Source organism: Chelonoidis abingdonii, chromosome 2 (genome assembly GCF_003597395.2).
Source record: "Chelonoidis abingdonii isolate Lonesome George chromosome 2, CheloAbing_2.0, whole genome shotgun sequence".
Taxonomy (NCBI): domain Eukaryota; kingdom Metazoa; phylum Chordata; order Testudines; family Testudinidae; genus Chelonoidis; species Chelonoidis abingdonii.
The window spans coordinates 103,201,670-103,229,603 of record NC_133770.1 but is presented as its reverse complement, the minus strand read 5'-3'; the positions used below and the strand labels follow the sequence as shown (position 1 = coordinate 103,229,603).

Here is a 27,934-nt window from a genome sequence, read left to right as displayed (position 1 = left end):
CACCTGTGTTCAGACTGCCATTATCCAGGGCTCAAAGGACACAAATCACAGGTATTTCTACTTCTCCCATACCAACTGACATCAAATCTCAAATAAAAGAGGAGCAAAGCGTCATTGTGAAGCCAACAACACATGTACCCTGGAGAGCTGAGTTGAGGGCATGAATATACTTGTTAATAAGTATGCAAACTAGGGTAGTCTGACTGCTGAGATATACAGGATCTTTTAAATTATTACTCAATAGTTGAGGGATGAGCATTTTGCTCAAGGAGTGAATTAGAAAGCCCAAAATAGAAGTGTTGTATATAACTTTTGTGCTCAATTAAAACATATTATAGTTTGGATGAAAACATCCCTTTTCTTTCCATCAGTGGGTGAGATTCCCAAGTCCTGTGCTATATCATTAGCAGGGAGTAAACACTGGTAAAATCTTTTGGACATAATGTGTCAAAATTAGCTCTGGCATAAACAGAATCAACACCCATTTTATGGGAGTTAACAGTTACTTAATTCAGGGCTTTATTCGCTCTAAGACCAAAATCTGCTTTCACTGAATATCAATGGAGTCATACAGATGTCAGGATTTAACAGAATATGATCAATTGCAGAATATGACTCTCAGCTTGTGTATCAGATGTCTCAGCTCTACCCTTTCTAACGATATGTAACAAACTTATTTCAGAAACTACTTCCTTGTACTCATGATCCTCAAGGATAAGAAAATGAGACAGTAGAAGAGACCTGATCAGGACTTATCCTAGCATAGTCAAATTAGAAAAAACCAAAACCCATAATGACTAATTAAATGTAAACACCCTCCAAATGCATGGAATAAAAATAACTAGATTCTTCTAATTTTCTCTAGGATGGGTCTGAATCTAGACATCTTCTATTCCCACTCTACCGCACTGCAGTATATTCATAAGTTCTGCACTGGAATATATTCACAAGTTCTGAGCATTCTCTTTCACCCCAGCACTATACAATATAGACATGTCTGCATTATATTCAGCAAGATGAATATGACCCACTTATAGCATCTTAGGGTTAGGGGAGAGGAACAATATCAAACACAGAAACACATCTGATATATATTTTGCAGACAGATAGCTGGATATACTTGATATAGATATACATCTATATTGATACCTATATATTATACTAATATGAAACGCCCCAGCAGATTGACATATGTGGGGAAACCTCGTGACCTCTTAAAATTAGAAACTCAAAATACAAGAGTGTAGTTAGGAAAGGTGATCAGAATTCATTAGTTGCTAGGCATTTTTATGTAAAGAGGGCACATTCACTCATCTTATTAAAATTCATGGGAATTGAAAACATCCCAAAGCCCAAGAGGGGTGGGGACAGAAAATCTGTTTAACAGAAATGGGAAACTTACTCTAAATTCACCTTGAAAGCACTTTCCCCATCACAGTCTTACTGAGACACTTTTGATTTGTCTCTTACCTAGCAGGTAGTTATAGAACTTCTTTTTCCCCTGACTAATGCATACAAAAGGAGATCATTTTAACATTTTATGCAGATTATCATGGTTTGTTCTTACTGAGGTCTTTGCTGGAATTATTTCCTTTTTACTCTACCTTCCTGAACCACCTTTTCTTTTTTTATTTCCTTTTATCCCCCATATTTTGTCCCCTGGCTGTATCATTTGATATTATAACTGTTTTATATTGCTGAATATTGCTGAACTCTACACTTCAATATTCCTTTGTACCTATGACATAGAGGCCTTTCCTCTATGTCAGCAACTTTTGTCAGGCCTGACATACTCACTATACGTAACACACCATTGCTATAATCTGTATCTAACTAGAAGACATTATGTAATATATAATTGGACAATTAATAACTCACTAATCATTAACATTCTTTCATGATGTACATATATGGTTTATATTAAGAGTTATGGACATATGCTGGAATCATGGCTAAGGTGTGTTTAAACTAAGCATGTGGGGGAGAACTGGTAAAAAGATCTGCCCTAGACAAAGGAATGTGTTTGCTTCTCTGACCAGCCTGGTTGACACGCAAAAACACTGAAGGTCAATGTATATATTAGGTAAACAAAGCTATCAAGCAGGGGAGGAGGAGAAACTATTAAGACTATAAAGACAGGGGGTCTGAACCTCAAATGATAAGCAACTGAATCAACAATATTACTGATTTATAAAAGTACGAGTGAGGTGCTTCATGAAAGCCTGCGAGACATTAGTGGCTAATATCATTATGAATTGTATGTATTAAACTATATAAGGAATTAAGGATATAATATCAATGAGTAATTCACAGTCTGTGACCAAACAAAAGGAGAAACAGGTTTTACACAGGTAGGAAGGAACACAGCTATCTACTTGTCTCCAAAGAAATTAGGCAAGATGTGACCAAAACCAATGGAAGCCTCACTTACATAGAAATCATCACAGGGATTGTTAGTCCATAGGAAGGGAAGAACAGATAAGGTCATCCTGCTTCTTGAAACAAGGTAATTGGACTTTGGAAGATATAAGCCACCTTTGGTATCCATCACTAGACAGACACAAGGGGCCAGAACTCTTGCAAGCTGAGAAAGGTGGGTCCTTCAACTATTGAGGGTTGAAGTCCCTAGGAACTGAATATAGGTAAGAAACCTATTTAGACAAAGACAAGGGAAGCCAGCACCTTGTACTTCTGTGGAAGGTCCAGACAGAGAGAAAGTCAGCCATGACTGGGAAGAAGGAAGATTGGTGAGAAGAAAAAAAAAATCCTGAGCAAAAGATGTATCTTCCTAGATTAAGTTTTAGACTTCTGGATGCATGTTTTCACTTTATTTGCTTGTAACCATTTCTAACTTTATCTCTTATACTTAAGCTTTATCTTCCTTTCTTAATACATTTATTTTACTTTTTAATCTAACTGAACACTGAGTTTAATTAAAGTGAATGTTAACTCCAGTGTGTGTGGCAAGCTGCTGGGTTTTGTTTCTTTAAAGGAGGAAAACACACCTTATTATCCCTCTAAATTTTGCAGGAGAGAGATGGATGTTGCACAGGACAGGGTTTGGGACTGCAGATGCATTGGGATCACCTGTTAACATTATCCAAGTCTGGTAAAGACAAGAGTATGTCTGTGATAATTGCTGGCAGGCTATTGGATACAAAGCGACTGAATTAGAGCTGTACCTTACACAGAACATGAAGTGCATGCTGGCTGTACATCCCCCTCAGGCAGGAAGCCACAAGTAGCAGAAGCGTTTTGAGGGCATTCAGAGTTATAATACAAGTGGTGGCATGACCTCTGGCTGGTCTGAGTTGCAACGCAGAATGTGACAGTCCCCCTGTTTTCTCCTTTATTTTCAGATTTACGGTTGTCAAAGAACAATGTCATTTAGGTGTACGTGAAAGAAAGTTGGGATCTTGACTAAAGGTCTTATGCTGCCTCTCTCAGGTGAGTAAAAGCATTGGATAGTGAAAACCCGATGGCAAGCTCTCTGCACTAAATTCTTCTTAAAGGGATTTCAAATGGAACTGCACCCATGTAATTGAGAAGAATTTGACCCTGTGAGTTTAACCTTTCAAAGCCAGATCCTCAGTTGGTATAAATCAATTTACATGATTAAGAATCTAGTCGGCCACCACAGAGAGTCTGTCTCTTCATGATGCTCCCTATACTGGCTCCCACTCCTCCCTGGCCGCATGGCTCTCTAAGAACCGACTGTCTGACCCCTTGGATCTGTCCTCTATTCCTTCTAATGGTCTATAGGGTGAAAAGGGGGAGTTACTGCAGCAGCAAATACTGAGCGAATTTCCAATTAAAAATAAAGTCAGCATATTGTGTGGTAGGGAGAGCTCAAAATTAGCCATTTAAACTATTCAAAGAGGCCTCACATGTTGGGACTGACAGTGGTTTCTGTTTATATCCCTTAAAGCTGTTTTGGCTTTGTTTTTTGAATCAGAGATAGAACAAGGCCTGTGTCCTCAAGAATGGATAAAAGAAAGGGCTGTCCTCTCCAGATATGGAAACTTATATTACATGAAAGCGATTATAAAAGCCAAAATCCCAGATTGGTTTCTAAGCCTCAGTGCTAGTTGTTCTGATGTGTTCTTCAAAAGGAAGGGAGAGAGAAAGGATTCCTTGTTTTGTTTATTCTCTAATACCCTTGTCCAGGGTAAAGAAAGAAAATGCAGGCCATCAGTGTTCCCAAGGGATTGGTTATACTATATATTGGGGAAACCAACTAGATAAATGGATATGAAGATAAAATGTTCTGAATGTGTCTAGAAGGTTAGTTGTTGAACTGCTCTTGTGGTTTCCACCTCGAGAAGACAGGAATCCAGTTTTGTTAATTAGGCATTGTGTGGTGAATAAGTCACATCTATGATTCTAAGTTTTTGCAGTTGATAGCCAAGGTGAACATGGAAGTTAAGAAATCCTCAGTCCTCCCCACAAAAATCACAGAGCTTTCTTGTTTGTAACAAAGGAAAGGGGGGAAAAAATCTTTAAGGCAGAGGGTTAGTATTCAATACGAGTAAAGGACCTTCCCCAAAACCCTCAGCAACATGGGCAAACAAACATTCAAAGCTTAAAATAAACCAGCTAAAGGTTTGAAGCTTTGCCCTTCAAGGTAGAGAAGTTTTTTTTCCTTCTTCAAGCAGCATGCCAGCCAGCAATGAATGTGTCCTGTTTTTATATACTCTTCAGTCAAATAGCTGCAACTACTCTGCTCTCTTTCCTCCTGAGGGGAATTCCTTGGGGTTCAAACTCTGCCTTTTGAAATACTCTCTTAGGTCTCAATCCTGCAAACACTGCTACTTTTAAGCAGCTTTCCAGAGATGAATAGTCTTGTTGAGTTCAGTGAGACTACTCCTACATGGCAAGTTACACTCATAAGTGTTTGCAAGAAGCACCTTATTCTTTAAAGAGCACATGGCAAATTCTAGAATTCACACATGGCACTTCCTCTTCTTTCCTAACCATTTTTCCTCTTCCTTTGTAATTTTTGTCTACTTCATATTATATCTTAGGTTTTTCAATGCATCAGTCTGGTACAAACATGACAACCTTTACATAATATACATGTATAATGAATTGCTTTTAAATCCTTCCTCTTACTCTATTTGGTGAAGTTCATTTTTAAAAAAATATTTTTAAGACAACTTCAGTAAGAGAACTCTTATTCTGAGCTTTATCATAAAACAGCACAATATTAAATCTTCTTGCCTATAGTGAAGGCCAGTACTACTTTTGCTAGACAATAGCTATTATTTAATTTGGATTCCCAATGCTTCATTGTGCCTTCCACAAACATATTTTAAAGGAACAAGCCTCTTCCATGACTACCTTTAGGAACAGGAGGATAAGCAATAGCTTTGTTCTTTTGCAGGTAAAACACTGGGTTAAACTTTTCAGAAGGAGGAGGAAATTAATTGCTGCTCTGTGACACAGGTGAAAGGCCAAAACAAAAGTGACATTACTGCCTGCAGTAACAACCCCTGCTGTATTAACATGGAATACAAACAGTCTAGGCAATACATTATTTTCTATTCTCAGTTCGCAACTATAAGGTTTTGTGTTCTCCCCCAGAGAAACTGTGAATGGCACAGTTTTTCACATCCTCATTTCTAACACACTACAGTTAACACAATAGACTCTGTTCTCACCTAAGGCTGATATTGATCCAGGATTTCCTTGGAATGTCTAGGAATCAGCTTCCAATTCCAGGAGGAAATTAATCAACTATTCCAAAATCTAGGAATATGGCAACACTCCATTTTGTAGGCCCTGTTGCCCCCTCAACAACTGAATCCTGAATTACTCCTAACCTTTCACTCACAGTGTGGCATTTCCTTAGCTGGTGTGAATCAGCAGAGCTCTATTGTCTTCAATGCTGGTCCACTGATTTACATCAGCTGGGGATCTGGCCACACATCTGTCTAATGACTTAATAAAAAAATCTGAAGTATTCTCCAAAATTTATGTGTTGGGTGAAAATATGAATAGGATCCATTAATGCAGAGGTACAAAACCCAAATTGCTATGGTCATCTTCAGTGATTTTCAAGTTGCCTTGGATAGCCAAATATATAGCTAGTATTTCTCCAGGTATTTAATACAATAAATATACTGAAGTATGAGAAACGCTACAAACATCAAACTAACATTTTTTATAGTTATCTAAGTGTGTAAGGCAACCCTGGGAAAGATTTTCATTTTATGTTTTTCGGGAGGGTAAATGTACTTCTAGAACAATAGTTCTCAACCTTTTCCATACTGTGAATTCATGTTGCAACACACACAGACTTGGGAATCACCCCTCTCCCAGCTTTATTCCCCCTTCCATCTTGCCACAAAGAAAGAGAGCATTGTTGTGATCTCCCTGAGCCCTGGTTCCAGAGATCATGACACCCCCACCCCAGGCTGAGATCCCATGCCCAAAAAACCTCTTGACAATTTTAATTAAAATCAATGCAGTGGGGAGAAAAGATTCTGAGTGTGCCCATTTGTGAGTCCCACATACAGGGAATAAAGTAGAGAAAAATGGAGAGAATGGAAAGAGCAGGGAAGAAATTATCAATATTGTACACTCGTCATTCATTATTGCTACATTAAGTCTACATTGATTTTCTTGATGTAGGAATGGAATTCCTAACAGTCAACAACCCTAATGCTGGACTATTATATTTTGGATAAAATCCTATCCTCTTTTCATATACACACAATAGAGGTCAATAGAGGATATTTTTTTTTTCCAAGGACCAGTCAGCCCATTCAAAGGAGTGCACTGCAAGAGATAGTGCTTGAGTTTTAGGCCAGTGACTTACCCAAATGTTTCCATCCTGGTGATACGGCTTCCAGTTTCTCCCTGTATCACTATACAGCATCCGGTATTGAGTCACCCAGTCAGAGCTGCTGTATCTGCCTTGCGTTGCTATAGCGCTGATTTGTTTCCTGCTCCCAAAATCCACCTGCAGCCATTGATAATGGTCACTATCTGATGGAGACCAGCCTCCAGCCCCTGTTGAGTTGAAACGAGACAATCAGATGTCTTAATCCAGGCTGCTTTTGAAGTGAAGACATTGAAAAGATGCTAGTTGCTGGGTGTAAGCAGAGAATAATGTAACACTAACCCAGTTAAAACATATGCAAAAGAAATATGATGAGACCTAAAAAAATAATGTCACCTCTTTTATATTTGCCACAGGAAACTCAATTTCTTTCAAGCTGTTTCAGATTGATACTATAACCTTTGTATGACATAGTTATATGATGTAAAGGAATACTCTACAAATGAGACTCTCTTTATAATTCCTTAATTAGAACTTAGTAGTAAGTGTAAAATTTTAATTGTTAAGGGTTGACCAATTTTCCATGATGTCCTTTGTCAGAGTCAGTTGACGCAAATCAGTGACAATCTACTGATTTCCTATACCCTTTAAATGCTATTTCAGATTTTAAAAAGGAGATTATACACATTAATTGGGAGGGTATAATAGAATGCATCTCTAATTTCCTTCCCTGCTAGTCCAGCATTTCACTGAAATACAGACTTCAAAGAAAATCCATCAGCAGTAGTTAAAAAGGAAAGGTACTGCAGAAATGGCTCTGATTTTGATTTGCTGAGTGTACAGGATGTCATAGAGTACATTAACTGATGCTTGAAAAATGTATTACCACTCTTTATGGGGCTATGAATTAACTTGATGGTAATATTATTAGCAATATTCTTTTCAATCACTAGACTGTGTTGAACTGTTCTTAATAAACAAGGACAATGGAGCATAGATAAGAGCGAGTGTCAAGGCATTAATGCAAGTTTTACTCTACTAAAGCTCAAAATATTAGAGGGGAAAATAGCAGTTAGTTACACACAGGGTTATAAAAGACATTGAGATTGTGGCATAATGTGCTATACTGTGAAAATGATGGGTTTTTGCAAAATTATATCAATAATTGTAAGAATTACATTGGGAAAAAGCAGAGAATAATTATATTTATACTCAAATGTGAGATTACTACACAGAAAAAAAAATCTGCAAAGATTTAAAATGACTCCAACGATTTGCTCCAAACACATTGCTAAGATCTGGCAGGTACTATGTGATAGTGCAAAACCATTTAGTTTATCATGTGGTAACTTCTAATACTTTTTTCCATTGGTAGGACTAAATTTACACCCCAGTCCTTCTAGGCAGCCCCTAGGTTGCCTTCTGATCAATCAGCTGGCTTTATTAAATAAAGCAAAAAAAAACCCCACCAACACAACCACAATGAACTATGGTCACATATGCATATAGGCAAGATGGTTTTCCATGGGAATTCAAAGCCAGAACTATCAGTAATACCGCAGGGCAACTACCAGAGAGAGCTTTTAATTTGGAGAAAGGAGGCAGTTCTATAGTCACTGAGAGCAACCAATGGTGAAAGTAAAGGTCACGCAGGCTTGGCCTTTGTCAGCATATGCCCACTTAGTACATACTGCTTCACTTTCTGTCTCTAAATTGTTGAGATGGTGATTCCATCGTTTCACACAAGATATGGATGCCTTTTGATACTATATTAACTGTAAAAAGAACAGGAGTACTTGTGGCACCTTAGAGACTCGAGAAGTATTTCTGTAAAAAGTGACAAAGAGTCCTATGGCACTTTTTAGATTAACAGAAATATTGGAGCATAAGCTTTCGTGGGTGAATACCCACTTCGTCAGATGCATGTACTCCTAATCTTTTTGCGGATACAGACTAACACAGCTGCTACTCTGAAACTTATATTAACTGTAGTGATCTAGTATTGCAGTGGTATAGTGAACTGCGTGTATATGGCTGTGATGTTAAGAGCACCGCAGCACCAGCAAGCATGCTGTTATCATAATACTGAAAAGGTGGCATGTGATATACCACTGGAAAACTAATAATTCACTGATCATTAATATTCTTGCTTGATATATTTATGTAAACCTATAAAGGGCTTTATACATACAGGGAATATGTTCTTAAAAGGTACTTGGCAAGCAGTGTCTAAGCTATGCCTGACAAAGAATGTGGTTCTGCCTGCTTGAGTGTGTGTCTGATGTAAATTAAGCAAGGTGTAACCAAAGACAAAGGAAAGCAAGTGGGGAAAGAGAACTACTTCTCAATCTTGGCAGGGGATGCAGACTGCATGCCCAGAAAGCCTTCCCGGCTGTTGAATCAGGATCAAAGAACTTCAGGAAGAAATAAGCAAAGAGAAACAGCCATTTTGGCTTCTATCCCTTGAGACACTAAAGGGTCCAGAGCTCTTGAAATCACAGAACGATGGATCCTTCAGCAAAGGGGGGGTGGGGGAAGTGTCTCTGAATATAGGTGAAAAACCTGCTTCTGCAAAGGCTAACGCTGAAATCAAGTTTTAGTCTTTATAGAAGTATATTTTTTACTTTTATTTGCTTGTGATCCTTTCTATCTTTATTCCTTAACTTTGGTATCACTTAATCCTATTAATTTTTGTTTAATATACTTGTTTTACTTTTATCATAAACCACTTCAGTGCTTGTTTAAAATAGAGTGTTCATTAACCCCACATAAAGTAATAAACTACTGGGTACCGTCTCTTTGAGGGAGCTTAATTTCTGTAAGTGTTCAGTGAGAGAGCTGGACACTAGAGGACAAATGGTCTTCGGGAAATTCAGGACTGCTGGGGTCACCTTTCAGAAAGGAACTTGCACCTAGAGTTGCAGGGCAGGTGTTGACACAACCTCTTCCAGGGATGAGTTGAACCTGAAAGCATCACAATGGCTTGAAATTTTGAAATATTCAAAAGGTGTTATAGATAAACACCACCATGACCAGGGGGTTAGTTTAGTGCTCATTTACATGCATAGTATAATGTGGGAATTTAAAGTAATTATTAAAAGCATCTATGGTGATATTTATTCACACACATTTACCCAATCAGATTTACTAGACTTTTCACAGAAAAATGAATAAGGCAGGACAAGAGAGAATATACCCCCTTTATTTCCTCTTTGCACTGGTTTTGAGTGACTAGGTACATTTATTTGTGGATCTAGTAGATTAGCCTCTCCAGTCAATCAATGCCAATATCCCCTTCCAGGTTGGTACATCTGAAGCTGATTGCACACAATGATAAAAAGGTGTCCACGTGAAGGTACTCTGACCACTAGCTTCCTGACCCATGATAGACAGGGTGTGAGGAGCATAAATGGCACTAAATAGATGCCCTTTAAACCAGCTGCAGTCTTTAAATCACAGAGTATAAAAGTATACAGATGTTTCACAACAGATGAAATCTGATTGGTTTCTATTATTTCTTTTCCTTTTTAATTTTTTAAATTGCATTTAGCATTTATGGATTGTTTAGGATTGAACTCTCTGGAAACTCAATTTTTTTGTCCATAGAGCAGTACAATATAGAGAGGAAAAACAATGCATTTTCCCCCACAATAGCCCTACAATGAACTATTTCTGAAGTGCACAATGCACAAGGTATTACACATTATTTAGATTGTAAATATATATTTTGATATATATTATATAAAAGTTGGGGTAATAGCATCACCTAGTGTTAAGATAATATTGCCTGACCTACGGGTTATATACTAATTATATTGATTCTTTAAGAATTCCCAGTTAATCTGAGGTTGGATAGGTTCTTGTCACAAGATCAGGCCCAATATTATTAGAATTACTGTTCAACTAGGAACCTCAATGTACACGATTACAAATACACTTAAGAAAAACATTCTGTATTTGTAATAGTTTTATTAATACGGTTAGCAAAGTTAGAAACACTGCAACGCACCAAGGTAGTTAGAGATGTTACAGAACATGCATCTGAGCATCCATATACTCACACCATCCCTTGCCTAACAACTTGAAGTGTTAGTCATTATCTTCTTCGTCATCACCTTCCTCGTCACCATCACCAGTGGTCATCAACTGGATGTCTCCCAATAGCTACATCTTCCAAGGCATAAAGGCTGGGATTCAGTTTTTATAACGTGTTATCCTGAGACCATTATGACTAATGCATATTAAGTAGGAGTTTCATCCTCTTTTCTTTATTTGTATTTCTTCAAACTATTAATATTGGGGTGCCCTTTTCCCATAGGTTACTTTTCCATTTACCTCAAGCTTATTAGCATATATAACAATCTGTTATAATAGTATTCTTGTGGACAAACATCTGCTGATGTTTCTAACTTTAAAATATCCAAAACTAGTATAAACTAGCTGTGACACTGGCAAGTCAGCTTCCAGCTCTTGCCAAGGCTTTAGGCCTAAGCTGAGCACTGACAAATTCATTGCTAAAAACCTGTCTGTCACCTATGTGTTAGTATGGCTCAGATGGGTGTTGAACATACAGTATAACAATGTGTTTAGTGTTCAGAATTTATGAAATGCTTTTTAAGTTGCCGCATGCATTAATCTCACTTACAATATCTTTATCACACGCTATAAGGTGGTAATAAAGTTTTTGCTTTATAAATGTAAAAAAGTTTGCTCTGAAACTGAATCTGTCAGGAGGGATTGTTTCCTGCACATCAAGGTGGCTATCCAAACTAAATGGAGAGGCTAAGTGCAAAAAGGGCTCATCCCATCAGCCTGAACTCTTAAAGAAGAAACTAAAAATAGCTGAGAAGAAATTTTCTCCCCCCTTTTTGGCTGTTTGGGCTCTCACAAGGCTAGAGTTATGAAACAAAAGCAGAGATCTCCAGGAATGATCTGGGTTAATCCTAAAAGACATTCAGAGCTGACACACTACTACAACTCTGTCACATTTAAAACTATACAATGTAATTCATTTGTGTGTCCTTGCCTGCTTTAACCTTGTAATAACTCTCATTTCCTTCTTCGTTAACAAATCTTTAGTTTATTTATTACAGGCTTGGCTATAAGCATTATCTTTGGTCAGAGATCTAAGGTAAGTAACTGGTCTCTTGGAACTAGAAGCAACCTGAATCTTTTGTGATCTTGGATGTATAGCAACCAACTATTGCTAAACTCAGCTTGGGTGGCAGGATAGACTGGAATGTCCAGGAGCCTGTCTGTGACTCCATGGTAAGACTGTGTTTTGAGAGTTCATACTTGTACCTGCATTGATGGAATCTAGTTATAGAACACACCACCAGTTTGGAGTCTCTGCCCTGCTTCTTGACAGTCTGCCCTGAAACTGGCATTCACGGCCATGAACTACTCCAGACAGCATGACACTAGCTTTCTGTGGTTACCCATCAGCAGTTTAGTCATTACAGCACTCTATCTTGTGATACCTTATAATCAGGGCCAGCACTTCCATTTAGGCGACCTAGGCAGTTGCCTAGGGCACTAGGATTGGGGGGGGGGGCATTTTGCCACCCTCAACAGCAATTCAGCGGCGGAGGACCCTTCCGCGCTCCGGGTCTTCGGCGGCTATTCTGCGGCGGGTCCTTCACTCGCTCCAGGACCCGTCGCCGAAGTGCCCTGGAGACCGGGAGCGTGGAAGGACCCCCCTCCCCGCTGAATTGCCGCCAACGACCGAGAGTGTGGAAGGGCCCCCGCCTAGGGCGCCAAAAACCCTGGCACCGCTCTTGCTTATAATCTACGGTTACTGCTAGTTAACTGCTAATGCTTTTTGGGCCTTCTGTCTTGATTCTTTTAGCTAAGACACACTCTTACAGCTCTTGAGGTTTGAAGGCTTATTGCTATAGTAGCTTGACACTTCCCATTTTTACAAGACACTTTTTTCAGTTGATTATAACTTTGCCAGACTTCAACTAGTCAGGCTTAATTTTTCCATGACAGGTGTCTGACTCACGCTGAATATCGGTTCTGCAATGTTTAAAAAAACACCCTTGGTAATCTTTTCTGGAACAAGGACTTAAAATTTGGCAGAGAGTGGTCTTTCTATCAGGGATGCGCCTTTTGACATTCCCATGAAAATCATTCCACATTTGAGCAAGTTATAAGTCTGAAAAATCTAAGTTTGCACATGCTTATGAGAGGATTCTTAGAGAAGCAACTGAAATAGCTGAAGATTCCATCCTCACTGCTCACATTCCATCCTCTCAGATCCTAGTGCTGACCAGAGTGTGCATGTGCCATCCAAACTGAGCAAGTGAACATTCAGTATCATGGGTATACAGAGGTGAAGTTGGACCTTCCTTGTAATTACTGCTCGAGGGCAGGGATGGGCCAGGCACTAGACATGAGAGCAGGAAGCCTGCATCTCCTGTGATCTCAATGACCCTCCTGCTGATGTCCAGACAGCATGGGCGAGGATGTTTCCTGAATTGAATGTAAAGGGGACAAGAACAAGATCTGAGAGGAGAAAAAGGAGGTGATTAGCACAAGGAACCTGGTAAAACCAACAGGAGAAAGAAATTGTGAATGGGAGTTAGGGTGAGGTGGATTGGGATTGGTTGAGTAAGGAGACTGGGACAGAAATGAGAAGCCTGGGGAGTGGAAACTAAGGCAACATCCACATTACAAGCTAGGGGTGTGATTCCCAGCTCGCTTAGACATGCTTGTGCTAGCTCTCATCTGAGCTAGCACACCAAAATCAGCAGTGGGGAGGCAATACTGTGCTGACTCCTCCTACCCCGTGCTATCACGGCTACACTACAATTTTTAGCATGCCAGCACAGATGACAGCTAGCATGAGTATGTCTACATGAGCTGGAAGTCACACCCTAGGTCATAGTGGAGACATATCATAGACTGAGTAGTCAAGGAGAATGATTCTGGAACAGAGTTGAGGTGGGGAAGAAACAAGATAAAGTAATGGAATGTGTTAAATAATACTAAGTACTCCACACAATCAGGTCCTAGGACTCTTAAATCAGACACCTAAAGTTATTGGAAACTTTTGACCTCTATCTTTTAGTGACTCAGTTCTGCATCTGTAAAAAGAGGATAATACCGCCTTGTCATCTCACACAGTGTTGAAAATATACATTAATATTTGTGGGGCATTCACTTCCTATAGTGACGAATCCTCTTAGGAAATTAATAATTCTGTATTTATTCAACTCCTGTACTAATGTGCTGTAAATAAGGCCACCCACTGAACTAAGAGGATAAAACCAAATACCAAATCAAACTCATTAACTATATAAAAGAGGTGTTCCGTGGAAAAAATTATCTATGATCTTGTAGTAAAAGACTGCATCATAATGAACATACTCCAGGGGACAAAATTAAGGTTGCACTGACAGTCTTAATTTTGGCATTTCTTAACTTTGGAGTACTTGATTTAGCAAACTTAATATTTTTGAACTTTTTAAAATTATATAGATATTCTATAATTTAAGAAACAGTATGTGATTAAAGACTCAAAAGATGAAAGTTTATGTTGCACATATGACCTTAACTTTTGCAGTTTTTATATAAGTACCACCAGTATATAAAAGCTACTATGAAGCAAATTACTGACATAAATCTGTAAAATTGATGTCCTTCCAATAACATAATTGTTTGGTAAGTACAATGTCCCATACGCTGTAATGTAACTGAAGTTACTTTTCATACACGTTTTTATTGTAACTGCAGTATAGTTAAAGATGATGATTTTATGGTAAGTACGTATATCAGAAGCAAATCTAACTACAGTCTAATTACATTCCTACTATAATGGAACAAAGTTTTATCAGAGTTACATTGGTATTATAGATATCAGAATTTGGCCTGGTGCAGCTAACATACCTTTTGGTGACCTGCAAACTGTAGCGAGCTTTTGGAATCTTTTCAACCAAAAAAGCAACTGAAAAGATTTGGAAAATTTTGAACGACACTTGATTTTCCCTTCTTTAATCTGAGGTGACACCACCAGCTCACTTCATACAAACCTGCCAAAATTGCTATCACATGTTAACAACTCAATTACCAATACCAGATTGGGTCCAATTTGAGCTGATGACCTAGAAGGGAATGGTATTGCAAGACAGAACCTGTAACTTGACCTATTCAACTCATTTCTAACAAGGTAGAGGAAATAAAGGATTTGTAGTTGTCCATGTTCTACAAGCAAAAGTTTGTGTCCCAATTTTGCAGCACACTATTGTCTAGAATGTGGCCTCATCTTTCTCCCCAAACAATAGAGAGAGACTGGAAGTTGTTTCAGTAGGAAAGGGAAGTGAAAGTCACCGGGCAAAGGGATGAACATATTTGAGATTGCTACATATGCTGCTTAGCAGAGCAGCATGTGAAGGAAATGGTGATCAGCCCCAAAGGGAAGGCGGGTGCTAGACCTTCACCAGAAACACACTGTGAAGATCAATTAAAAGTTTCCTGTTACCGTTTGATCTATCAAGCAGTGTAATTTGGAGGAGTTGATTACTTTGTTCCATTGGCTTGTGAAATCTGTAACCTCTATTGAGGATTAAGGATAGAATTTTTATTTGTTTGTTTGTTTGTTTTTTTAACCATGTACACACTCTGGAATAAATTGTGAGAAAGTTGGATTCAAGTCTCCCGCCCCCCACCCCCATGTGAGCCTCACTGGGGCCTCAGTTCAACAAATCAAAGCATATGATGAAGTCCATGCTCATTCAGCAAAGCACCAAAGAATTTGCTTTATTTTAAGCATGTGTGTAAATTGTATTAAAGTTCATGTGATTTATGCATGTGCTTAGAGGTCAGCATGTACTTATGCGTTTTGATGGATAGGAATTGTTTGCTGCATTGGGGCCTGGAGGGATAGTCTGATATTGCACAAGCAGGAGGAGGGGTTATTAACATGCAGAAATATGTTACAACATTTCTCCCTTCCTAAAGTGGTGGAAAACTGAGTACAAAATTGATTTCTGCATTATGCTTATGTTGGAATTCTGTGCATTTTTTAATCTAATGTAGATGCATGAGAGTATGGTGAATCACCCTTCATGAAAAACTGATGTGGCTAGGATATTGGAAGTATGGAAATTGAAGAAAGCGCAGACATTTTAGTCTTTCAGGAAGAGCAAGATTCAGGCTAACTCTTCTATTTAATAACATGAGACTTCAAGGCAGGGCCTAGGCAGGTGAATAGTAAGAAAGCAAATGGGAACAAACTGTAAAAGATACCGTTTTGACCTCATGTTAAATAAGAATGGAATGTAGACTGTTGCAGAAATTAATAAAAAAGTGAAATATTAATATAATAAAATGCAGCTGTTGCTCATTATTGTATGTAATGAAAGGTATAAAAGCTTGCCTAATTGTTTATCTACCAGAGACCTGCCCATGTGTACTCTCCTGTGCATACGGCAATTGCTCGAAATAAAGCTGCCTCTGGCTTGTTGCTCCAAACTCAGAGTGAAGACTTTGCTTTCCCCTACGGAAGTTATCAGTAAGAATTAGTTTGTATTGAAACTGATGGTGAACTCAACTATTTTATTAATTCCATTCATGGTGTTCTTAGCACTATGTTATAAACCATAATTTTTTTTAGTTATTGTTTACATCCTGCATTTTACAGCATGCATTCTTTGCATTTAAAAAAAAATTATGGTGGAAACCAGACATCAACTATATTTTTGATGGTAAGCAATTATTTTATTTTATATAGAGCATATAATATAAAATGTCACCAATTCCTTCTTAGACTATGAAAGCAATGCAAGTGCGTTACACATGGCTAGAAGGCATTAAAACTACATAGCAATTTAAAAAAAGTAAATATATTGAGGTAGAATGGGCTCACCTAATTAAAGAGACAATGGGCAAATCTGTGTGTGTATACACATGCATGTCTGAATAGTAATATATAAAGTCACAGATAATATCTTGTTTCCCAATTTTATTTTTATGCTATTCCAGAATAAAATGTGATACACATTTTCCTACTTACCAAGAGGCAGTATCATTGACTAACAGAATAATTAATAACTTGGGCCAGATTATCCTACCCTAACTCATGCTGGCTAGGAATTTACATCACAAGCAGCCCTCATTAACTTTAGCCAGAGTCAGGATGTCAGAATCTGGCCCCCTGATAACAAATAAGAGAACCATTAGTTTAGCAGTAGGAATGCCAGCACTGAGAGTTGAATATACAAGCACACAAAGAGTGTGCATGCACAGAAAGCCTCCATCCTACCAACTGCCTGACCCACGTAACAGCAGCCACAAATGTAATCGCTTAATTAGTATGAGCACAATCTCCACTGCAATGAAGCACACTAATACTTAACAGAAGCAAGCACCCAAGTTTATATCCCAGCCACTGAGGCAATTGCTTGGATCCTTCTGTCTCCTCATTGCTTTCAACTCTCCCCAGCTCAGGGGTACTGACCAGATAAAAAAAGGGAAAATGTGAGGAATGCAGAATTGCACAGAAAAGCATCAACCAACTCTCAGAATTGTGAAAGTTTAGAGAAGTTCAAGAATACCACATATTATCCATGCTTTCTCACTATGTTTATATCAAATATGTGGGGGAGGGGGAATCCATTTCACAATTGTCTAGGAAGAGATGAAGAATATGCCCACACATTTTCTGTTTTTAATTGTTAAATTGTTTTCCTCAATCTCAGCAATGACATGAACAACTTTTTTTCAGTGCCTTCAGGGTTACAAAACTGACAATTTGTTCCATTAAGACACTGAACAAGCAAACAATATTACAAAGAAACACGCATGGATCTTTCAACCAGTGAGAGAAACCAGGACAGACTCCTATTATAACTACACCCCATATAAAGGGATATAGTTATAGAAGGGAAATTATATTTTCCTCTACAAATTCAAACTATAATAAGGGTGAGCACCAGTTCACAAGTCCATTTATGAATCTATTTTAAGTGCAATGGGGTTGGGGCACGTGGTAAAAGTGGAGAGAAACAAAAAGATTCAGATATACTTCTGATTAAACAAAAAACTCAAAATGCAGAGTAATTTAATGTTCACAAAGCTGAAATTCACCACACACATTCTCTCTCATTATTTTATTATGGTGGCACTTAGAAGCCCTAGACCAGGACCCTATTGGGCTAAGTGCTGTACAAACAGAACAAAAATATATTCTATCCCCAGCAGCTTACAAGCTAAGTACAAGACAAGAGATGAGAGATGGCTGCAGACAGAGAAATGGGGAAGTGAATGAAATGATGCTGGTCAGCATGATAGAAAGTAATGGTGGTGATGAGACCACTGCCTGTGATTATATTGGGATGCAAAGAGGTGACATTTTCACACCAAAGGCTGCAAATTTTCATCAGAATATATTGCAACATGAGACGTTTGAAAAATCCAACAATCACTTTATGGGTGTTCAGTTATTACTGTGATTAGTGCAATAAGGGATGACCTATGCATTATTCTGCAATGCCTTCTTTTCAAAACAGGATACAGAAAGTTTGTTCTCTTCTTTCTCCAGACTGACATACAATAAAAGGGTTTATCATTGAAAAAATATATATAATTAAGTACAAAATATTCAGAACATGCAAAATGCTGAGAATGTAAGCATTTTCACTATGTGCATTGCAAATGCAAAACTGACCTCTTCTCATGAATTTTTTCACTGAAATGGAGCCACACTGGTAAAAATGGGCACTTTTCACTGTCATTGCAAGGCTGTATGAAGTTCTGGGATTTTAAATGTTTTCAATTTACCATTTTTCAAATTATGGATAAAAATCACAAATGATTTCTTTCAGGTAACATCGTAGACTGTTTTTGGAGTGTATTTATTATCTCCTTTCCTTGGATTTTTTTCATGTGATTACCTACTTGGGAGGGGGACAATAAAAAAATAGCACATCCTTATATGTTATGCAGAAGATAGTACAGTATTCCAAGGATGGGAGAAAGGATCTCCCAAATAAACTGAAGTTGGGATTCTGTTTGAAGTCAATTGAGGTTAAAGTCCTATTTTGGTTATGCAGACAAAATTCAAGCTCTGAAATTATCTCAAAACAGGCTTTTTGTGCACTAGATGTAAATAAAGAGTCATACGGTGTTAACACAGGTTGAATATACTTTCATTTGGTACATTACTGCCAAGAACATTATAATAAGAAAGCTTGAATTGCTACAGATACACAAACTCCCTTGCACATTTTACCCTGCAGTAATTTTAACCAAACATCAAGGGTTCCCACTTGGGAAAGGATATATTATCTGTATATAACATGATGTCCCTGGGCACATCGGAGGCAGGGACTGAAATCAAGTCGTCCGGATCTGATAGCATGAGGCTCTACTGCCTATATTAGCATAGGTTACTTTGCTTTGAGGAATGTAATTTTGAGCTGTAGAGGTTTGTCATCTACATCTTCATATGCACCACCATTTGGTAATGCAGGTAATACATGGGGAACAAATATTTAATAATGGGCTCTTCACTCTAGCCGAGAAAGAAATAACGTGATCCAAGGGCTGACAGCTGAAGCTAGACAAATTCAGATGGGAAATAAAGTATAAATTTTTAATGTTGAGAATAATTAACCATTGGAAAAAAATTGGATTGGATTTTTTTCTCAAAATATTTCTGCTCTAGGAAATATTTTCAGGGATTTCTATGGCCCATATTATACAGAAGGGAAGACTAGATGATCACACTGGACCCTTCAGGCATTGGAATCTAGGTGGACAAAGAGTCACAGTCTGTTAGCATAGGTTAGAATTCACCAAACATTTAAATACACCAAACTGTTTTATATAGCAGGTGAAGTTCATGCCTTCAGTCTTGTTAAACCCAATATGGGTTTGCGGTACTGAACAATGATATAGGAACAGAAATAAAATCAGTGTTATACAGTGCACAAGAGGAAGAGGAGAGACTATTATGGAAAAATAGTCAATATATTTTGGAACAATTATCTCAATTTCTCTCCGCATTCAGATAACTCCCACACATCAAGTTAAAGTCCACTGCTAAGTACTTAGCTGATATATTACAATTGCAATATACACAGTCACCAAGTTGTTCATGATTCCGCTATTTATTTTGATATGTCAACAGAAATGTTATGAGCTATTTTCCTTATTTCCCCAAATAATAAATACCAAATAAACCCCAAAGTAAATCCAGATCACAATATTTGCAACTTCATAGATAAAATGAAGGAAATACTATATATAAGGCCTTTTTTCCCCCTCCCCTGAATTCCCAAGAAACTCAGAGGATCAAAAGAGTAACAGCCTTTTTGGTGATAATGAATACCTGCATTTCAACGTTTCTCAAGATACACTCCTGGATGCCTAAATGCTTTCCATTAAAATAAGGACACTTTGCATTTCAATAGCACTCTCCAAAGAGCTCCAAGAACTTCATAAACATTAATAAAGTAAGGACTTGTCCATACTACAGTGTTTCGTCTATAAAACTTATGTCAACACTCAAAAATCACTATAATAAAAACTGGTATTTCATGTTCACACTCGCTCCTGTTGACAGAGCATGTCCACAGTTGGGGCACTATCACTGACACTGGTTGCAACCCACTGTGGGTACTTATCCCACAGTCCAGCTCAACATCTTTTGCTGCTAGGTGTTGTGCAATGGCGGAGTGAATCACAGCACATCTTGGGACTAGGCTCAATGTCCCATGATGAATTGCTTTCTGTCCCAGCATTCCATGGCCTTGTGGCTTCCTTTCACTGCATTTTAAAATGGCCCATCTTTACTGTGCACTCCAGCAAGAATGGATGTATCCCGCATTGCTCTCCTATACTCTGATAACCATCATGAAGACATTGTGGATGGCAGTGCAGTTAATCGCAAAGTTCCTAACCAAAGAAGACTCCCAGTTTCCTGACATGCTGGGTGATATGGATAGGATCAACTTTAGATTGCTTTTGGCATTCACAGAACAGCTGCAGAGGGCAGACCATCACTTTTGGGCTCAGGAAACAAGCACTGAATGGGAGGATCGTATCTTCATGCAGGCATGAGATGATGAGCAGTGGCTACAGAACTTTTGGATGCACAAAGACACCTTTTGGAACCATGTGCGGAGTTTGCCCCAGCACTGCGGTGCAAGGACACCAAAATGAGAGCTACCATATTGCTAGAGAAGTGTGTGGCAACCGCTGTGTGGGAGATAGAGACTCCAGAATGCTACCAGTCAGTTGTGAATCAATTTGGAGTTGGGAATTTAATCCTTTGGGCTGCATTAATGCAAGTTTGCAGGGCAATTAATTGCATCCTGCTATGAAGGACTGTGACTCTGGGAAATGTGCGTGAAATAGCAGACAGCTTTGCAGTAATGGGTTTCCCTAACTGTGGCAGAGCAATAGATGGCATACACATTTCAATTTTGGCACCAGAACACCTTAAGATGGAGTACATCAATACGAAGGGATAATTCTCCATGGTGTTGCAGGTGCTTGTGGATCACAGTGGGCATTTCACTGACATCAACGCAGGGTGGTTTCAGGAAGGTGCATGAAACACACATTTTCAGGAATACCGGCCTTTATAGACAGTTACAAGCGGGGACTTTCTTTCCAGACCAGAACATGACAGTGAGGGATATTGAAATGCCCATAGTGACCCTGGGAGACCCGATATACCCCTTACAGCCATGGCTCATGAAACCTTATACAGTAAACCTAGAAAGCAGTAAGGAGTGGTTCAACAACAGGCTGAGTAGGTGCTTGGATGACAGTGGAATGTGCCTTTGGCTGTTACTCTTTTGATCCTCTGAGTTTCTTGGGAATTCAGGGGAGGGGGAAAAAAGGCCTTATATATAGTATTTCCTTCATTTTATCTATGAAGTTGCAAATATTGTGATCTGGATTTACTTTGGGGTTTATTTGGTATTTATTATTTGGGGAAATAAGGAAAATAGCTCATAACATTTCTGTTGACATATCAACATGGCATGTTAGACATCAGTGAGGATAATATTCCAATGGCCATAGCCACATGTTGTACATTGAATAATCTTTGTGTAGCGAAGGGTGAAAGGTTTGCTCAGGGGTATAGTGTTGAGGCAGAACACTTGATCTTGAGCAGCCAGATACCAGGTCTATCACAGGAGCCCAGAGGGGGGCAATTCGAATAAGGGAGGCTCTGAGACAACACTTTGAAAAGGAGAACCAGTAACATATATCTCCATGATTGGTGCTGCAATGTTACACTACATGTAGTTTTCCTAGGAAGCAATGGTGTCATTTTGGGCCTTACATTCCAATAAGCAAATGATTAAACTGCCTGAGCACATATTGGTAGTGCCTGCTATCTCAATTTGTAGGAAACAAATAAAGATGAGTTACCATTCAAAACCACACACACACACACGGTGGAAACAGAGGTGTCAGGGAAGGGCAGACTTTCAGAGCAGTTATTTTGAAAGTTGTCCAAGGAGGTGGAGTGAAGGGGAATCAAAGGACTATGCAGACAGAGTTTGCGGGGCATGGAAAAGAGTTCTGAATGTGCTGCAGAGGAGGGCGGCCAAGCATCTGCTCAGTCTGCAGCATTATTAAGGACTTCAGCATCTGCGTTTGCTCCTCCATCACTTTAATCATCCATTCAGTAGCATCATTTTCTTTTCTATCCTGCCTTTTAGCTTCCCTCCACTCCTTGTGTTCCCTTTTCTCTACGTTGGAGAAGGGCAGTAACTCCTGGAACACAGTCTTTGCTCTGTCTTGGGTGCCTTCTTATCTGGCAGAGATGCTCAGCCGATATGCGTGAGGTGTTCCTGAAGGCCACATCTGCTGAAGCAGAAGGAACAATGCATGGAAGCATGATTGTTAAATTCACACACAGCATTGAAACATTTCAGTAAAATACACCAGCGTAGACAAGGCCTTATCCTCACACCACCATTGTGTGGAAGGAATTTTTCTAGCCACTTTACCAATGGAAAACTGAGGCACTTAAAATTTAAATAATTAAACCATGGTGACAAGGTAAATCACTAGAAAACTGGGAAACAATCAGATTCCCAGGTACTTAATCCTTGGACATGTCATGAAATCCATGAAAAATCAATACTTTGGGGAGTTTCTAAAGAATCCTAAGCAATGCAATTAAATTAGCTGCCTGTGAAAAAGTGATGGGCAAATCCAGTAAATATTTGAGTTCGCTTTGTATAGGCACTCAGAGAAGTTAACATTCTTAACTGAGCTATCACATGCTATTGAGCTTGCAAAACTGAACTTGTAAAAAGGGGTTTTCATGTGTTTTCAGGTGCACACTGCTTCTGCTGGAAATTCCACAGAAACTGCTCTCTCTCTGTGTTTTGACAATTCACCTTCATTCGTAATCGGAACCAGGAAAATGAAACTTGCACTAGAAGAATCAACTCGTGTTATTAGAACTGGTTTGTCCCTCACTAGTTTAAATACATCAGAAAATTGTACTGACCTTTCAGTAAGATCTGATGATGATTTTGAGTGAGGGCTTTCTCCTGTGCTCATTCAGGTCATTGGATCTTTGTCACTGATTTGAATAGGAACAGGAGCAGGCCCTTAATCACAACTAACATCAGAAACAAATTAGGAAGACCAACAGCATTATTATTTGAAATTAATTGTGGCCTTGACTCTGGGGTTCAGTTTTGTTACTCTAAGAACATTTTAAAAATCTCTGATAAGAGGTCAGTGATATGGTTCTTTGCTGACCATGTTTGTCTCATCATTCGCTCGCGCTCTCTGTCTGTCTGTTGTATCCATCTCTTGTTTTAACTTATATTTAGATTGTAAATCCTCAGGGCAATGACTTTATTATGTGTTTGTACAGCATCTACCACAATCCTACTTGTACTGCAGTAGTACAAATAGTAAAGCTAATATTTTGCAAGAACAACAGGCGCATGTACAAAAATTCAGTATGCAATTGCATATGCGCTTTTCTCTGCTCACTTTAGAAACTTAGAATCATACTCGATAACTTATTTTGAAATGCGGATTTTCAAACTTTTTTTTTTTTTTTTTAATACCTCCCCAGCAATAGTTCAGCCCTTCCATTCAGTAAATGGAGCTGTTATTTTCCCTCAGTGGGTGCTGACTTTTTTTTTTTTTTTTTAATTTCTGGTAAAAAATACATTTCTACAATCAATCCAAAGAGAAGATGTATCTCAGAAAGCAGGAAACAACTGGTATCAGGAAAAGAGTAAGAAAGAGGAAGTGAACAAAAGGACAGATGGTGGATGGGGTGGTGTGTGTGAATGAAGAACATGAAAAATGAACGTATACACCCTGAACAGGTTTACAGTGTGTAAGCAGGGAATTAATTCTTCCCTGACAGCTAGCTGGGAGCAGGAGAGAATTTGGGTGTGTTTATGCAAATATAGTTTGCTCCTGCTCTGCTATCCAGCAAATAGACCAGTGTTTTGCTCAAAGTAATTAACTTTGGCTGCTGTGGTGTTACAAATCACTTTAGTACTGAATGCAGGGGTAGGGAAATGCTGTTATCCAAAATGTTGTAATTATTGTAGAAATACAGGGAAGCAAGACTGTGCATAACTTGTTCCAAAAATGGGGATTACCTTCAGCTGAAAAAACCTCATTAAACCAGGGTTTCAAATGTCTGAGCCCTGTGAAAGAAAAAGGGGTAGGGACAAGTGTCCCAGCCAGGAGGTATGTGGACTCTCCCTAGGCATCCCCAGATTGCTTTAACATGTTCCTCCCAATTGTTCAAAGAAAGAGCTAAATAAACTTCATTAGGAGCCTCTTCTGTTATTTTAAATGCTAAATCACAGCTGCAATCAGTTGTCGTGGGACTGTGTTTCTGCCCAGGTCTGCTAAGAACTAAAAATCACTGAAAGCTGAAATCACTTCAGATGGGGCAGTGTTTCTACCTAGGCTGAAAAGAGCTGAAGACCACTAGGAGACTGATGTACAGAGGTCACAGCAGAGAGCCTCCTTGTCAGCTGGTGAACGAGTATCTGGAAGGTTGCAATGAGCAGCCAGCAGGGCAGCTGATGGAGAGGTGTGGCAAGTGGCCAGCAGGGTGGCTGGTGGAAAGGGGCAGCAGACAAGGGCCCGAGCAGCAGAGTAAGTAAGTTGCCTTCTTACCTCCACCCAGCATGGGAGGTGAACCCAGATGCACCTCTGAACTCTGGGTCTGCACTGACCAAGGACAGCAACTGAGAGTGGGGTCCCGAGAAGGAACGGGCATGCTAAATGTGAATGGGCAAGGGACTTTTGGATTGCTGGACTTAAGAACCTGAGGGGAAAAGGACACTGCCCAACTTAGTTGGAGGTGAGTCTTTTGCTCATGGTTTATGTTTATCAATCCTGCTTGCAGTGTTTTCCCAAATTAATGCCAAGGTACTTCCCTCCTTTTATTAAATGTTTTTTTCCTACACTCAGGCCAGGTCTACACTGCGACTTTAAATCGGTTTAATGGCCGATATACCGATTTAACGCTGTATCCGTTCACATGACGTCGTCATTAATATCGATTTTACCGCCTCCTTAAATCGATTTCGGGAAACCTGCCTCCACAAACGGAAGGAGTAGCGCGCTAAAATCGATAGTGGATAACTCGGATTATTGGGTTGCGTGTTGGACGGAAATCGAGCTTTGGCTCCGGGCGCATCCCAGAGTGTGCAGTGACCGCTTGGCCAGCATCTGAACTCGGATGCAGCGTGCAGGGTAAACAGGAAAAGGCCCCGTGAACTTTTGATGCATTTCCTGCTTGCCAGGTGGGCTTGTGGCAACGGCTGGCGAGTGCATCTGAAACCAAAAAGAGCTTCAGGCATGGAACCTTACGGGAACTGGTACTGTCGCTGTATGGCGGAGCCAATCTGTTGTACCAGCTCCGTTACAGAAACACGGCAACGCCAAAGCTTTGATCAAAAACTTGCAGGATACACAGCGCTGCGTGACAGCGTAACGGGAAGCCATAAATCAACATCCATAGCCGCGCCACAGCCGTCATAAAGGGAGGGGGGAGTACTGAGACTCCAAGCATTATCCCACAGTCCACTAGCCCAGTTCTTATCGTCCCATTATGCTGTATTTATCTGGGCAGGCATTCCATGTTCTGATAGGCTCACCACAGATGTCTGGCGTGGTTCAGGGCAACAGTCCTCAAGGTTTATTCCCCTCCCACCACTACACAATGAAAAAAAAATCCAGGTGAAAAATTCATCTCGCATTGAGACTACCTTCCTATGTCCCAACCCATTGCCATGTCACTGATTATGACATGCTAGTAGACGGGACGCTACACGCAGCATAGAGCATACGCTTCCTCCTCTCCTCGTCGGTATGGTAGACAGTTTCTGCAGGACTGTTCTACCCCCATCCGAGGCAACCCCCTGAACTGGACACTTAAACAGTCCAGAAAGACGGAACATTGCTCGCTAGCCAGTTACGACTGGACAGAACCGGCTATGTTAACTAACGGTTGAATCATGAAACTTGGGGGCTCAAAATATGCAGATCATCTTGGTGATTGGTACTCGCCTACCCTCTGCAGATGAACGTCAATATTCCTCCTTCCATGATGGTATATCTAAAAATTAGAGTCCATTCTCTGACCTGTCCATCCTGATGCATTAGCCCCGGAAGGGATGCTCTGCTTCACCTAGTGCTCCACCCCCACGCCATCATTTCTCTTCACTAAAACGATCTCGCTTTTATTATCTGCCTATTCAGGTATCCTATATACTTTGCATGACACAACGAGGGAGGGCGAATGCACGGTGCCCAGGAAGGGTTGTGTAAGGGGTGGAGCAACGTGCAGTTGCGCTTTCTGTGCAGGGGCACCCCACTGGTGATAGCTCGACACGGAGCACCTGTGCTCTCTGATTACACTGATTCTCTGTTCACGACTCTTTATTCTAGCATGGCTGTGCCACCACTTGACCGCTCTGGTCGCAATGCGATAACTCGGATCTGCGGTGAGAAGTGCGGCTAAACAGGGAATCCCCGAGAGCTTTACAGTGACATTTCCTGCTTTCAGGTGTCCAGCTCTGATCACCACGGGTGCGATTGCAGTTCAATTGGCAAAAGTATCTCTTGCATTTTGAACCTTACGGGAGATAGCAGATGTTATCGCTGTATGGTAGAGCAAATCGCATTGTTTGCAGACTCCGTTAGAAAACAGAAATGCCAAAGCCTTTGAAAATAAACTACAGGTACACGAAGTGACGTGACAACAGTAATGGGAAGCAGCATACTCAAACGGTGTATTGGTCATGGAGGGAGGGGGGGAGGTAGCTGGGACTAGAACAGCTTACCGTCTCCACAGCGGTCTCTGAACAAAAATACTTGCAATTTTATGGCCCTCGCGTTGTCCAATGTCTGGCAGTTGTAATACAAAGCTGCGTTGTCATGCCCGTGGTTCACGCGAATCTGCTCTAGTTTTTTTCCCCCCTCCAGGCACGGGAGTGCAGATAAAAAAAAAGTTGAAATAAAGTAATTCTTCCATTGAGTACTGTACATGTCTACCCTCTGCTCAGTTAAATAGAATTGCTGCTGGCAGTGACGCGATGCTTGCTGCAAGGTGAAAAAGAGCAGAAGTCCGCTTCCTCGTGCCCCTCCCATAGGGGGGTAGACGGACTGAGCCCAGTTGATTGCTCCTGGCTGAGTTGTGGCGGGGGCTCCGGCGGTGAAATGGAATGACTCCCTTTTTTCTGACGTGATGGTACAGAACGGCCTGGTAAATCTGTCTTCATTCGTATCACCTGGGGGCTGAGCTTCATCAGACCCCTTTCTTCTCTTTGCGGTAAAGAAAGAATTTCTGAACGTGCAATGTGGAATAACGTCATATGCACCATGGCTGTGGCTCCACTCCCTCCCGTCAATCTCACTTCTCAAAAGTACCTCTCATGTAGATCTTATTCATGAAATTCTTCATACATCATGCCAACAATGAGGTGGGGGGCACTTTGTGGTAGACAGAGTAGGTGGGAATCAACCGGTATAGCGTTTGCGTTACTGTGCCGGGCTGTTCCACTCTCGTTGTGAATAACTGATGCTGGAGGAGCAGAACGTCCGCGCTATTGCTAACGCACTGATGGTTTTAATACTTACGTGCTATTCCCATTTGTTCTTGGTCCTAGTAACTGACTCTATTTT

General features: G+C 39.9%; 1 protein-coding gene across 1 annotated transcript in view; it reads right to left on the bottom strand.

Annotated features, from left to right (window-relative positions):
• Positions 1 to 27,934, bottom strand: part of CNTNAP2 (contactin associated protein 2) — a 2,322,964-nt gene that overhangs the window by 1,689,332 nt on the left and 605,698 nt on the right. The window contains exon 3 of the mRNA XM_075062605.1: positions 6,821 to 7,014. Within this exon, the coding sequence (XP_074918706.1) occupies positions 6,821 to 7,014 (194 nt within the window). The remainder of the gene's footprint in view (positions 1 to 6,820; positions 7,015 to 27,934) is intronic.